Genomic DNA, 15,366 nt, shown 5'->3' with positions numbered 1-15,366 from the left:
GAAAGAGAGGACTGATAAGAATTTTCAGGGGGATATACTTACAAGTACGGCTACAAGTTGTAATAATTTATTACTGTATGTATTTTAATTCCTCTCACTCGAGGATATAGGTTTCTCACTATAAGGCAAGAAGAAACACAGTTCAAGGTACCCCTAGCAATGTAGCATCCTCGTGAGCAAGAACAAGTGAAGGCATGGGCACGCGTTCACGCACCTATAAAGGATCAGCTTTATAAAGACTGGTTCTAGGTCTCTGATGTATGTATTTTACATCGTGCTTCTGTATCTTTCCCCTCTGGACATCTCTTAAGTTTGGTCCCACAGTACAGAGTAGGATCAATAGTAAAACTGACTAATGATGCTAAGTTCAGTGAGGATTTTACAGTTGCTCTACTACTTTCTGACATGGCTTCCTCTAAGAAGAGAACGCAACTGAAAGGTGGAAGAGCTGACCAAAGAACAAATGATCTAGAAGCTAACCAATCAAATCAACTCCAAAAGAAGAAATGGGCAGAATATGGCAAGAAACAAGGCAAACAAATTAACAGATCAAGCTATACTTAATAAAAACTGTTCTCAATAATATTAAGTCACCATCACCAACCCCAACACACGTGTTAGTCGCACACATTATCACCAAATACTTAATCTAATAATCAATCACTGACAGAAACCATCACCAAATGTCAAATTTTATTTAAATTACAAATGTAGTAAAGATACAACATTCTGAGATATCCCAGGAAGACCCTTAGAGCTCACAATACAAAAAAGGGTATAACACACTCTTCTCTAGAAACATTTTTTTAGGAAATCCCAGAATTTCATGTAAATAATTGCAGAAACAAGAAAAAAATGCCTGATCCCAGCTACTAACAGCTACTTACAAACAGAACCAAATAAAACACACAGGTTTAACCTGAAGAAGTTCCTATCACTTAAGGCTATACTCTGAAACGCACCAAGCACCTCCTCCATGCTAATTCTACAGCTGTTCAAGAAACAGCAAGATAAGCTAAAAACAAAAGTTGGGGCACAGAGTCTGTGAACAACATCCGACCAGCAAAAGAGAAAACACACAGCTAGGATGGATTCAGACAGAGTGTGAAATACATCATTTTAGGAAGCGGCTAAAGTTGAAACTGAAAACATAATAAGAAAATGGTGGTGACCAGGACAGGGCCGAGAAAGCAGAGGGCACTTGTTAATTCAGACATTGCATTGTCCTTCTATCATTCAGTTTCATTTCTTAGGTCAACTGAAGGATACAGAAATCATACAGAGATAAAGAAGCATGTAATATTAATGTTCCACAGCTATAAGTCTCCTAAGCTGACATGGTCACATCCTCATTCAAGTAATCCAATTTTGAACGGATGATGGTTTCACTTCGTTGCCAATTTGACGTCTGTATCTTCAATCTACAGGGAGCTTACAAGTTATCACAGGCAGGCAAAAAAATGGCTGCTGTGTCATATACATGTCCATTCCTAAACTGTAGAGTTCCTTGCCTCAGGTTTAAGCTAAATTACTTGTGGCTGGCCATAAAGAATGTACCAATGTGCCCAGGAGAACAACTGCAAAAACGGATTAAAAAGAATAACTACCTGTCCATCTTCAAACTTGGGGACAGACTATAACAGAAAACAACAACAACAACAACAACAACAACAACAACAACATTAGATTGGGTGAATCTGGGCATAACCTTGCTTCTGCCACTAATTAAACAGTTACATAAAAGTGAGTTTTACACACACACGCGCGCGCGCGCCTTGGTTTCATCATCTACAAAATTAAAGGAATGAAGTTATCTCTAAGACCACTTCTAGTTCTAAAAGTTCAGAACTGTGTATTTTATGAATAGGATCTTCAAGAAACTAAGAGTATCTTAAAACAGTCCTCATCTACCCTTGGTTTTAAATATGATGCACTGGACATGAGGCGAAGAGGCTTAAGTTTAGGATTGACCTATAGTAATGGATAACTTAAGAGAAAAAAAAAATTACACAGCTTCTTCATGAAGATCAATTAAAGTTTTGTAGACTTTACAAACAAACTGAGTGACCTAAATGATTATAATACTCTATATACACACAGGTGTTCTCTAACAATGCAGTGTTTCCACAGATGATCAAAACCCAACAGAACCAAAAGCAAAGAGGGAAGAAAAAGCATATAGAAAAAGTCATCCAAGTCTACAGTTTCATCTTTAGGGAAACCATACTGAATCACTGCCAATCCATATGTAAAAGCTCTGTAATAAATACCCAGGGTGCCCAACAGGTAGATGACAGGGTTATAAACTTTGGCCAAAACCTTCCTTTGGACTCTCACAGCATTCACTCAGGTTAAAATTATGGAGAACAAAAGGGACTCTGACAAAGTTGAATATGCTTCAAATAAAAAATGTCTAGATAGGGCTTTATGGTTTACAAAACGTACATATCTAATCTGATCAAAACTCTGTAAAATAGAAAAGGTGACTACGATTCACTTAAAAATATCTCTCTCTCTCCCTCCCTCCTCTCTCTCTCACACACACACACACACACACACACACACACACGAGGAAATGCTGAGACCAGAATACCAGTCTTCCAACTCAAAGTCTATGTTATTTCCATTGGAGAACACTATTATTTTGTCTGGTAAACAAGAAAAACAACAATGGGGCAAAGGCCATAACAACAGGGCCATACACTTTACAGTTTATAAAATCTTATGTACTACTACCATATTTAATCTCTGACTCTGAAAGTAGTAACATTATTCCTATCATATAAATGAGAGAATCGAGATCCTGTAACCTGGTGCCTAGTTACTGCAAACTGGAAAGTACTAGCATGTGCGTGAGTGTTTGAGAGAGCAGAGGGACGCACACAGCTAATCCTGTATAGAAGTCTGAAAAGGTAAGGATCCTGGTCATCAAAGATCATTTACCCACAGACCTCGAGATCTGAGAGCATAGTCATTCTCCAGTTCAAATTACCTGGGGACCACCGATCCATGAGTGACCGAGAAATTCCAAAAGCTTTCCAGTCTAAACCTTGTTTAATCAGAATCGCATACCCTACTCTTTTAGGAACACATACAACTCTAACAATCTAAAGTGGGTCAGTATTTCTGAAAGAACAATCTAATCATTTCAAGAGATTACTGAAAACTATAGGCTTAGTGACACTAAAATACTTTGTATTTATTATACATACACACACAATATTAAACAAAACAAGCCATTTACTGGAAGTAATTGGAGTTACTAGTTTTACGTCAACTTACCACTGAAATGCATTGTAATGGAAGTAGACCAAACCAAGACCATATAAAAAGGCAGCATTCTGTAAATAAAGGGAAAAAGAGACTTTTAAGAAAAGCATTGATATGTCTAATGCAGATGATGTTATTAATATAAAATACAGCATCCAAGATGTTTTAAGTCATAAAACGATCTTGCATTACAACATATTTATAATATATTTCTACAACATCAAAACAACAGTGATGAGTCAGCAGATGGCACACAATCCAATCGACTTGGAGAGATTCTCTGGTTTGTTTTTAATCAAACCTGCCCTAAAATTAAAAAATTGTGAAGCAGAATTCCATGGGCACATCTAAAATAAAAACCTATTATTCAGGAATAAGAAAATGCTTGGACTATGCTAATCCTATTCTCTCTTGCTTTTATCTGTATTCTTTCTCTGGTTCTTTGTTTCTTTAACTAGATTTAATTTTATGTTCAGTGCTGCCAGGAAGGTTGTAGTTAGAATTCATAGGAAATGCATAAACCCAGAACAAAATTTTAGTGTTAAAAAAAAAAATCACATGCTAAAATGACACATTTGGGGCTCTAAACATATAGTGATTCCTTTTGTGGTACAAAACGGAACGATGCTTAACCAGACTCATTCTGATCTCTGGCCTCCAAAATAGGAACTACCTAGCTACTCCTTTTCTCAAAAAGGACAAATGTTTGAGTATTTATTACATGGTTTTTCTTTTTTTTTTTCTTTTTAACCAATCAGTTTTAGTAGAACTTACCTGTTTAAAAAAAAAAAAAAAAGTAAAGCTTTCAACGCTGACCCTTGAGAACAAATTTCTCCAAACCTATATTCTCAAACGTGAAAATTTTACACTCTTAAAATAAATGCTTCTCGCCACACAGTCTTGGGCTGCATCTCTCCAGAAGCATACCCTGAGACAGAGGTTTTAGGATAAGTAGTCTACCTGGGAAGTTACCCTAGCAAATACCAGTAAGGGAGTGGAGAAGTGAGGCAGGGAAGGGAAAGAAGCCAATAAAGGGTGCAGTATGGCTGGTTATACAGCTGGGACTGAATCCTATTAGGGATCTCAAGTAGACAGTATGGAACGCTCCTAAATCATCTTGCCCTCTCTCAGAGTCATCTTGCCCAAGTGTGAGGGACTAGAGTACTTACTTATCCCACAACTACTATCAGTCACTGGTCAGAGAACAAGAATCAGCGATGTTTAAGGTATAAAGAAAACTGTATGCAGCCAGGTGACTTTTTGGCAGGCAGTTATTTTTTTTTTAATACTAAGCTTCGTTCTAGGATTATATTGTGCATTTCCTCTGAATTTCAAGTACCTTTCTGGAAACACTGAAAAATGTTTCTTAAGTACAATCTTAAAATGTAATAAATTGAAGACTTGATTTCATTCAATCTTCATTACCCCAGCTTTCCAATCCAGAAAATTACATGCTACGGGAGTATTCACAGATGTGGGCATTCGCAAAGGTCTCAGAAAACCTCTATTTCAAAAGTTTGTATTTTAAAAAAATTTTCAAATTTGTTTGGAACTGGTTTTAATCGGGATCATTCACTTATCACCCCATCCCCCACCCCCTGAAATAAGCTGAGCGATTACTAGGTGTCAGGGACAATACTCAAGGGCTGAAGAAGCCAAACTGATTAAAACAGAACTTTCCCCGCTCTCAAGAAGTATACAACCTAAGTGCGTGCAGGTGGTGGGGAGTGGGGAGAACAGTGATAACAAGAATGCAGGAGCAGTTAATTCAGTCATGAGGTGTTCAGCCCAGAAAGTCTAGGCTTGAAAGACAACTGTCTTCTTAGGTGAGGGAAAAGGCAGAGAAGGGAGCAGGGCTGAAAAGCAGATTGACGTCTTTCACCAATTTTGGTAATTACCCAGAGAAGGTGGTGTGGGGAGTGGTGGAAATAGGACTTTACTGAGGGGCATTTCTGCTTTCGAGAAACACCCTGCATTCTCCCAACGTCCTTACTTTGCTCATAGCTTATCCTTCCCACTCTAGGAAATCCTATCCCTATCCCTGCCACCTTATACATTCTATCCTTATTCAAGATCCATCTTAAATGGCATCTTCACCAGGAAGCTCTGCCGCTTCTCCCGCCTCAATCCAGAAGTAATCTTTCCAACCTCTGAATTTCCAACCTCTAAAACTGGCCTCAGAGCACAAAGCCTCTATCCTACGGTATGACTATGTAATAGTAAGAACTTAATTTAACACAAAACGCCAACATTTCTTTTTAAAGGCCCTAACCCCACGAGGTGGTGGAGGGCTTCATTTATAGAATCAACAAACAAGGATCAGAAACTTGCTCAAAGAGCCAGGTACTAGTGGGGGACACAGGAACTGAATCTAGGCCTGCCTCCGGAGTTCACTCTTTTTAACTACTGTGTTGTTACTTGTGTACTGACTAAATGCCATCTCACCAGACAAAAGTGCCACAGAGGCAGGAGTGTTAATCATCTGGGCATCCCGTTACTACCTAGCACAGTGCCTTCTACACAGCGGGTGCCCCAAGGTTTAGTAAACTGAGTCACCCAGTATTTAAGCTCAGTTATTAAATTCAGCTCCCTAGATGACATATAGTATGAGGCGTGGTTCCTATTAACCAGGAGCTTACATATCTTGGCAAACAGTTAAGTCTCATTTTTCCATAACAGTAAACAATATAATTCAAACATTAATTGAGCATCTGTTATGAATCACAACAGACTTATCAGCACTGGAAAGATGGTAGAGAACAGATAAAAATCCCTATCCTCAATGAATTTACAACTTAATGACAACAGAGTATGAAATTAAGTGCACAATAATATATTCCAAGCTACAACCATTTAAGAGTTAGTGAAGTATAATAAGGACTAGGAAAGAGATAGTACTTGGGTACTGCATCTCAAGGACGGCTGGGAAAGGAGAAGGAACAACAAGCCATCTCAGCCAGGGATTCTAAACCACACAGCTTTAGAAACAGTGACCTGGGGGTCTTACATATGCTCTTACATAAATGAATTCCTGGGGCACCTAGGTGGCTCAGTTCGTTAAGTGTCTGACTCTTGGTATCGGCTCAGGTCATGACCTCATGGTTCGTGGGATCGAGCCCCACATCAGGCTCTACGCTGACAGCGTGGATCCTGCTTGGGATTCTCTCTCCCTCTCTCTCTCTCTCAAAATAAATAAACTTTTTTTTAAAATGTGTAATCTTTGCATAGAATAACAATTTGATTGTAGCACCACGAAGCATCCCATACTCCAAGAGTCACCTTTGAAGATAATCATTTTTATACAGGAATATCATGAAGAAATAAAAACACGCCAAACTATTAGAAAAATACCGAATTTCTTAACCTTAGTCTTCTCTGATACTAATCCCACATAAATAGTGGTGCACAGTGGGAACAAAAAAATCTGCTATTCATCCTACCCAGGGACCAAAAGAGGGGATAGGGAGGCAGAAGGCATTCCAAAGCCCCAGGAGTGAATTTCCAAATGCCTTCTGGTTACCTCCACCTGTTGGATATGCTACAAATACCTGAAACTCAACAAATCTTGGACTGAACAGGAGAGTCTGATGTTTTACTGGTACGGAAAATTTTCAATTTTTTTTTTAACGTTTTTATTTATTTTTGAGAAAGACAGAGAGACAGAGCATGAGCTGGGGAGGGGCAGAGAGAGAGGGAGACACAGAATCCGAAGGAGGCTCCAGGCTCTGAGCTGTCAGCACACAGCCCTATGCAGGGTTCAAACCCACAAACCGTGAGATCATGACCTGGGCTGAAGTCGCACCCTTAACCGACTGAGCCACCCAGGCGCCCCCGGTACGGAAAATTTCAGACAGTGGTAACAATCTCACCAGTTAAGCAAGACAAAAGTAGTCCTATTTTTCTTCTTTTACCTCCTTCCCACCAATAAACCCCATTGACTCTACTTATAAAACTCATTTTACAACCCAAAAGCCTCTGAATCAATCCCCTCTCCATTCTTACTGCCTTTCTCCAAGTAATCTAGGACCTCAACTTTGTCTGCCTGGCCTCTTGCAATAGTTTCTTAACTCCTCTCCCAAATTCTAACCTCCCCTTCCGTGTAACCCCTTTGAATTACCTTCCATTACCACTGCCAGTGAGCCTTCAAAAACTGAAACATGACACTGTTCTATCTGAAATTCCTCTGAAGAGTCGCTACAACCTAGGGTGGCTCAAAGGGGCCTCTTTTTTTTTTTAGCCTTGCTCAATTTTCCCAATCTCATAGCCTCCACTTCCATCAGGACAAATAACACACACATCTATGAATAAAATACGCTCTTGCACATTTCTGTGATTTTAAACATGTTTGCTTCCGCTGCTGAAAACCCAAGTGCCGTCTTTCCTTCAACTCACTTCTCAATCTGGCAAATTCCTATCCATCCTTTAACACTTCACTCACCTCTTCTTTCTGTAAGTATTATCTGACACATTTCAAAGCCCAAACAGAGTTAGGTTTTCTGAGACATGTTTCTAAATGAATCTTTTTGTCTATTACAGATATGCTACTTATCCCCTCCACTAGAACAGGAGTCTAAATGGTAGAGGGACCCAATCCATCTTTTGATCCCTATGGGAAAGTAACTGCATGTGTAAGTTATCTAGGAAAGGTTTGCTGCTGAATAAGTCAATCTCTTACAGCCTTAAATAACCTGTTGCACATTTTTTTCATCAAAGAATTTAATATGTTGCTAAATTCAATTTATACCGAATTACTTCCTTAATTTGGACACTTACAAGGAGTCTTCCTACTTATAATATAGTAAAAGATGTTGCTAAAGCTCATTACAGCCATAATGCCCAAAATTACAGCATCAGAGTAGAAGTTCTGCTTCCAAAACATGTGTGTAATATTGCATAGTGATCAAGAACTCGGGCTGGAGAGGCCATCAGACTTGGGTTGGAATTCCAGTCTTGTCATTTACTATCTATTAAGACTCAGGAAACAAGTTAATTGATCAGTTTCAGAGGGTTGCTCTGAGGAATGAAGTAAGATCAACCATATAAAATACTACCTGGCACCTGAAATTTTTAGGAAAACTAAAGGAGACGGTGTATCTAACACCACCAAAAACTTTTCTGGCACCTGATAATTGCTCCATGGATAAAACATGATACATAAAATTCTTGGAAAGTGTCGGTGCTGTAAAAACAACAACAACAACAACAACAACAACAACCCTGCACATTAAAACTAAGAGGACTCAGAAATAAACTAGAGTTATGGACGAGACTCCTCAAAACCTATGCAACATTATAACCAGAGGATTTTCAAAAACAGTCATGGGTTGGTATCCGGAGATGGGCTGAACCATTCAAGCAGGAGGCTCAGCATGGTCATGGGTTGCCACAGTTGATATTAAAAATTAACCAAACAATGGAGTTGGAATGCTGGCACCCCTTTCACTAGAGCAGTGCTGGCAGGTACTGAAAGCGCTGAGAGCTGTGACTGTACAAGAGCGGCGATGTGCCTTTCTGAGGACGAGGATGCAGGTCCTCGTGGTTCATTTTCTTAAAATCTGGACTTAGCACTCCTGCTGCTAGAGCGACAGCCAAGCTAAGAGCCTTTTCTTTTTTCCTAAGACGGTTATCATTATATTCCCATTATCTAGAAAAAACACTGAAGTGAAACAAGAAGACTTTCAGGTCATACAGCCACAATTCTAATTCCCTAACTAACCAATACCATGAGCTAATCTGTATTACAAGTGTAGTCTACTTTGCAACAACACGGGGTACCTTCTCTTCACTGTGTTCTATCCTATTACGATTACAATCAGACAAAGTAAAGACACTTCTCAGCCTCCCCTGCAGCTCGGGATGCTCATATTGCTACATTCTCGCCAGGCAGAGATGTATGAAGAGATGTGTATGATTTCATGATTCCCTTAAAGAATCATGAAAGGGTTGTTGCTCTCTGCTTCCTCTTCCCCTGACCAGCTCCTCAGAATGTCCGACCGGCTCCAAGGCATCAGATCAAGACAACTCAAGAAAGGAAAAATAGAGACCAATTTCAATCATGAACCAAAATGTCAAGATACCGCATGTTAGTGACCCTGATCCAGAGATACGTAACAATGATAAAAACTCATTACCAGTGTGCACTTACCTCAGAAATACAAGATTGGTTTAAACAGAAAAAATACAAAACTATCTCAGCAGATGCAGAATAAACATTTGCATACAAAAGAAAAATGTTGACTTTTAAAATGAAATTTTTAAAAGTTGGCTTTCATTAGAGTGAAGAAGTTCCTTTCTATTCTATCACCTCTTTCAATCAATGCTGTGCTGGCATCCGAGTTACCTCAACAGCAGGAAAAAAGAATTGGAAATGAAGAAACAAAATTATCATTAATTAAAAGGCAGGTTAATCTACACGAAAATCCAAGCTAACAAAGTTAAATCAGTCAAGTTAGTAAAACTTAGTGTGAAATTGCTTGATAAATTTAACTTCACGCATAGAAGCCAACTGCAGTTCTATATATCAGCAGAGATTTTAAAAAATTAAAATGACGTTTATAATAGCAATAAAGCTGTAAGATATAAAATACACTTTATAATATGCACAAGAACTTTATAGAGAAATCATAAAATTTTATTGAGAAAGACAGTAGTCTCTTTACAAGGAGAGTTTCTTTTTTTAATGTACAAAATGTACAAAGTCAATGCAATTCCAATTAATCGTTGGAAGTCACTGTGTTTTACTGAATTTTATGACTCTGACTTCCAGCCCTATAGAAACTGACTAGATATTGAACAAATACTGAGACAAATCGAAGACTCCAGATTGCTGTTGTAAACCCATTTACTACCCATCTGGCCCTTGCCTTCTTTTGCCCACTTTACGCCAACAATAACCCCAGGCTCTAAAACAGGAGTCCACAAATTACAGCCGGTCAAATTTTTTCTTTAAAGCCTAAGAACCAAAACTAATCTTTACGTATTATAATGGTTACACTGTCTCTTGGCCCACAAAGCCGAAAACATTTACCATTTCATCCTTTTAAGAAAGTGTTTGGGCCTCTGCTCTAGACCAACCCTTGAAAGTTCCCTAAACACCTATTGTACACTTTCATGTGCTGGCTCAGTTCTCTGCCTCTCCACATCTCTTAGCTGGAAAACTCCCACTAATCCTTCCCTCAAATTGCAACTTCTCCGTGGAGTCTTTCTCATCCCCACTCCCCACACCCTTTACTCAAAGACACATACTTCTGCCTCCCTCATGGCCCTCAGCAATGTTTTCGGCCACTTACCAAAAACCTATGTTTATTCGTGTCTCGGCACCTCGGGAGCAGGAACTATCTTATCCCTGTATTGCCAACAAAGCCCTTGTTAATGAAGGTAAAAGCCATTTATGATGGATGTAAATAACGCAATAGAACAAGTCCCTGGGGCACCTGGGTGGCTCAGTTGGTTGAGCATCCAACTTCGGCCCAGGTCATGATCTCAGAGTTCATGAGTTCAAGCCCCACATCAGGCTCTCTGCTGTCAGCTCAGAGCCTGCTTCAGATCCTCTGCCCCTCTCTCTCTGCCCCTCCCCCACTTGCACTTTCTCAAAAATAAATACAACATTTAAAAAAAGAAAAGAAAAGAAAGAAAAAGTCCCTGAAGAGTCAGAAGATGAGCACAGATTCTACTAGTTCCCTAGTTTCTGCAACTATTAATCAATAGTTCTTTTAGACAAGCATGCTACCATAATTCAAAAGCTTTTCTTTCTTTTTTTAAATTCAAGTGGGGAAAAAAAAGATGGGAAAAGAGTAGGTTTTATTTACTTTAAAAGTTCACAATTATAAATAAAAGTGTAACAGAATTGTTTAAAAAAGTATACTTAAGAGAAGTCATCAGGAACCTCTTCCCATTTTAACACGTGTCCTTACAGTCTTCTATTTGTAGACTCAAACACATAAGAGCAGTAAAAGCACACACTTTTTTATTCCTACCTTTCTACTTCATAGTATAAACCATAACAGCAATTTCTAAACTTTCCTGACTCAGGGGCACCTGGGTGGCTCAGTCAGTTAAGCGTCCGACTCTTGATTTTGGCTCACGTCATGATCTCCCGGTTCATGAATGATCTCCCGGTTCATGAGATTGAGCCCCGCATCCAGCTCTGCACTGACAGCCTGCTAACTGCTTGGGATTGTCTGTCTGTCTGTCTGTCTGTCTGTCTGTCTCTCTCCCTCTCTCTGCTCCAACCCCACTAGCGCTTGCTGCTCTCTAAATAAACAAACAAACAAACAAACATTAAAGGAAAAAAAAAGTAAACTTTCCTGACTCACGAAAGAGCTTAGGTTTTGCTGCTGTTGCTAAAGGGGATCAGGACATGGTACTATGAAGTATGCCATTTTGGCGTAAGAATAATTTTGAGCTGAAAGCATTCGAATTCTTTGAATCCCTCGTGTGCAAAAGCAGAGCCTCCTGAAAGAATCCAAGGGTCATAAACTCCCTCCCATAGAGCAACTCTAATGGACTTTGTCACAAGACTATCATTATCTCCCATCTATTCTCCTAAGGGCTCATTTATCTTTCCCAAAAGTTGTTTTCTTTAAGTGTCCTTCCCCGCCCCCCACCCCATCACCTACTCAGTTGGCGTATAGCTCCAAATTCTAACCAGCCTTGGAATTACTCATCACTGAGTTCTCCCACAGGTATATGCACTGCATGTATAAACAATTTTTCCCCCTCCTGGTTATCTGTTTTAAGTAATTCACAGGCCCTCACCACGAATTTAAGTAGTCAGAGCAAAGTTTTTCCTCCCTATATTGTGTTTTAAATTATTATGCTATTTCTACACGGTATATAGAGTTGCTGAGTAAGTAAGCTTTTGTTTATTATTAGCTAGCACTAGAAAGCTACTTATTACAATCACTAATAGTCAAGATATAATGGCATGACACAGTAGCCATGAGAGGACTGGCAAATTTTCACCATTTCAAAAATGACTCCTTTGTACTGAACTAGGTAAGAACAAGTACGATTTCTCAAGAAATAAAATTTTTAATTCCATAATAAACATTACTGAGTTTTGGAATGTTAACCAAAGATTAAGATTTAATTACTGATTACAGATCAACTGTCCAACCAGAATTCCAAAAGGCTCTAACAAAAACTAAAGTTTATCATAAATCAACCACCAAAACTTTTTGGGTAGGAAAACCCAGACTTGAACTGACACAAGTCTTTACTTACCACTTAATATAACCAATCACACGATCACTGCAGAGATGTAAATATGTTGTTGCCACAGGGGATAGTGTGTAATATAGTAAGGGCATTATTATCTTTCTGAAATCCAAAAAAAAATCCTCCCAACTCTACACAATTCTGGATTCAAGAATTTCAGATGAATAACTGAGACCCTGCAGAATGGGGAATCGTTTTCTTTTTCTAAGATCTAATTGTAGAGGACAGGCTTGAAGAGATGTGCTTTGAAGAAATAAGTACAACTAAAACTCAGGAGATAATTATCTCAGTCATATTTCTTTTAAAAATCAATCACATACTTACATTCTTCAATTTACAAGACATTGTGGGTATAAATCACACAAAATCAGACAAAATAATATAAAAATAAAAAGTTAAACCTAAACAGTGATTTTCACTGCCGTGAATGTCAATTCGGATCACCACCAGCCACTAAGTATGTTCACTGGGTAAATACTCACTGGATCACAAATAATACTGTTATATTGTTTATCGATACTTAGAAAATAGAAATTAAAGTAAGTGGCATTCATATCTTTAATTGACAAAAGCTGGCACAAGTTCTTTATCCTGAGAGAACCAAAGATGTCTGTCTACTCCCATGCTTAACCTGGAGAGCTGAGAACCTAACCCACCCCTGACTGTCAATGTTAACACGACTTTGCTAGTCCTCCGTTTTCATTAATTAGCCTTACTTCACTTTTCCACGTGTCCTGCCCAGGCACATCGTTTCTCCATTATTACAGGAACCACCAACTCTTCGTGAAAAGCATCAACAACAGTTTGAGGCCCAAGATTCTCTGAATCCCTTAACTCAAACTCCTTGCCTAGCCATAACCGCCATATCCAGACCATTACATACGTGGAGATTCTTACCCAATCAAGCTCCCAAACTGAAGACCTGCCTTAAAACAAAGTTTCACTTCTCAATCAAGTCTGACCTCACTTTCCTCCCTGTGATAACAACAAAGCTTTGCAGAAGTGGTGCTCTTCTTTACCCTGATAAGCAACAAACTTGGGTTTGTGCTCTTCGTATTTGGGGAGTCAGTTGACCCTCGGGAGGATCTCAAATTGCTTGTTAAGAACTCTACAATAAGACACTACCAATGATAAATGATTCTGATGGCTAATTAGTATTCCATGTATTGGGCATTCGGTAATTATGTTCTCTTATTATCACAAATATCTACAGTAAGTTGTTAAATAATAAATTCTATATTAAGCTTTCCTTATTATAGGTAAGATTAGAGGGAGTTCCACTTCTGGCAATGGTAGACTAATTTGTTTTGTACTTAATTTCTCTCTTCTATCTGAATAATTATAGCTAGAAAAGCTAGACAAAATATTATTTTACATCTGTTTTCAAGCATCAGACAACTACCAGGCATCAGGAACTTGCAAAGTTATAATCAGCAACAGCCAAAATTCATTAAAAACCAAATGTCTTTCAACAACAAAATGAATAAGTTGTGGCATATTCATGTAATGAAATATTATACCACAATGAAAACAAACTACTGCAATATACAACTACAGGGGTGACTCTACCATACACGGTACTGAGTGAAAGAAGACAGACTTAAAAAATATGCTGCACGATTACATTTTTATTAAGTTCAAAAGCAAGCAAAGTGGTATCCATACATATCACACTACTGCTTCCAATGAAGGCTAAGTAAGATGATACTGGAGAAGACCCTCCTAGAGGTAATAAATATAAATAACTACAGTTTTAGAAAAACTATAAACTCTAGTTTATAGAATGTACAATACATAAAATAAAGCAGCTAACAAAAGGCACTCAAAAGTAAACAGAAACAGGCAGATTCTGGTGGAAAGATGTGGCTGTCTGAATAGTGGCCCCCAAAACGTCAATATCCTAACTGAGAATATTTACCTTACAAGGCAAAAGATAGTTCACAGTTGTGATAAAATGAAGGATCGTCAGATGGGAAGATTATCCTGCATTATCCAGGTTAGACACAAGGGTCCTTAATAAGAGGGGACAAGACAGTTAAAGGCCAAGGAAGGCAACGTGGGGTCAAAATGCAATAAGATACAGGGTTATGAGCCAGAAAAATGTGGGCAAACTTCAGAAGCTGGAAAAAAAGGCAAGCAAACAGACGCTACAATAGAGCCTTCAGAAGGAACCAGCCCTATGGATAACTTGACTTAACCCCCTAAGACTCATTTGGGACTCTGACTTTCAAACTGTAAGATAATTAAATTTGTGTTTTTAGCCACTATATTTGTGGTAATTTGTTAAAGCAGCCATAGGAAACCAATACAGAAGGCCATGCTCAGAGGATGGAAAGTTGTAAGGACTGAGAGCTCGATTTTCCTGGCTACTAACTTGGTGCCAGGCATAGCACTCAGGAGTGGGTCACTAGTAGAGAAAGCAGTCTTTCTAATATAGACAAACAGAAGACTGGAACCAGGAGAAATCACAACCCACTAAATTAAAACAAATTCCAGAAGACAAAGAGCCACAGAAGAGAATTCTAAATTCTATCAAGATGTCTGACTGACTCCTGCATGCAAGTTACAGACTTAACATAGCTAAAGACAAAAGATCTAAATTGATACTTAAGTTGTACTCCAAGGAAGTGAGTTTGCAGTTCAAGTCCAATACAGATAACTGCCTGATAAAAGACAAAAATCAAACACACACACACACACTCACTAGAAGAAAATAATAGAACCAAGAGTTAGCATAATTTTCATAATGACCAGTCCCCCACACAAAATTACACACCATATAAAGATCCAGGAAAACAGAACACATTCTCAGGAAAGAAGAAAATCAACTGACACCAAACCCAAAATGATAAAGATACTAGAAAATAGCAGACAAGA

At 38.6% G+C, this 15,366-nt stretch overlaps 1 protein-coding gene across 9 annotated transcripts in view; it reads right to left on the bottom strand.

Annotated features, from left to right (window-relative positions):
- The window catches only part of KDM6A (lysine demethylase 6A), a 208,043-nt gene that overhangs the window by 103,113 nt on the left and 89,564 nt on the right, over positions 1–15,366 (bottom strand). For all 9 annotated transcript variants that reach the window (XM_058712771.1, XM_058712764.1, XM_058712765.1 and 6 more), the window contains one exon: positions 3,283–3,341. In XM_058712771.1, the coding sequence (XP_058568754.1) occupies positions 3,283–3,341 (59 nt within the window). The remainder of the gene's footprint in view (positions 1–3,282; positions 3,342–15,366) is intronic.

Source organism: Neofelis nebulosa, chromosome X (assembly GCF_028018385.1).
Source record: "Neofelis nebulosa isolate mNeoNeb1 chromosome X, mNeoNeb1.pri, whole genome shotgun sequence".
Taxonomy (NCBI): domain Eukaryota; kingdom Metazoa; phylum Chordata; class Mammalia; order Carnivora; family Felidae; genus Neofelis; species Neofelis nebulosa.
The sequence above is the reverse complement of the archived record's forward strand: the minus strand, read 5'-3'. Positions and strand labels throughout refer to the sequence as shown.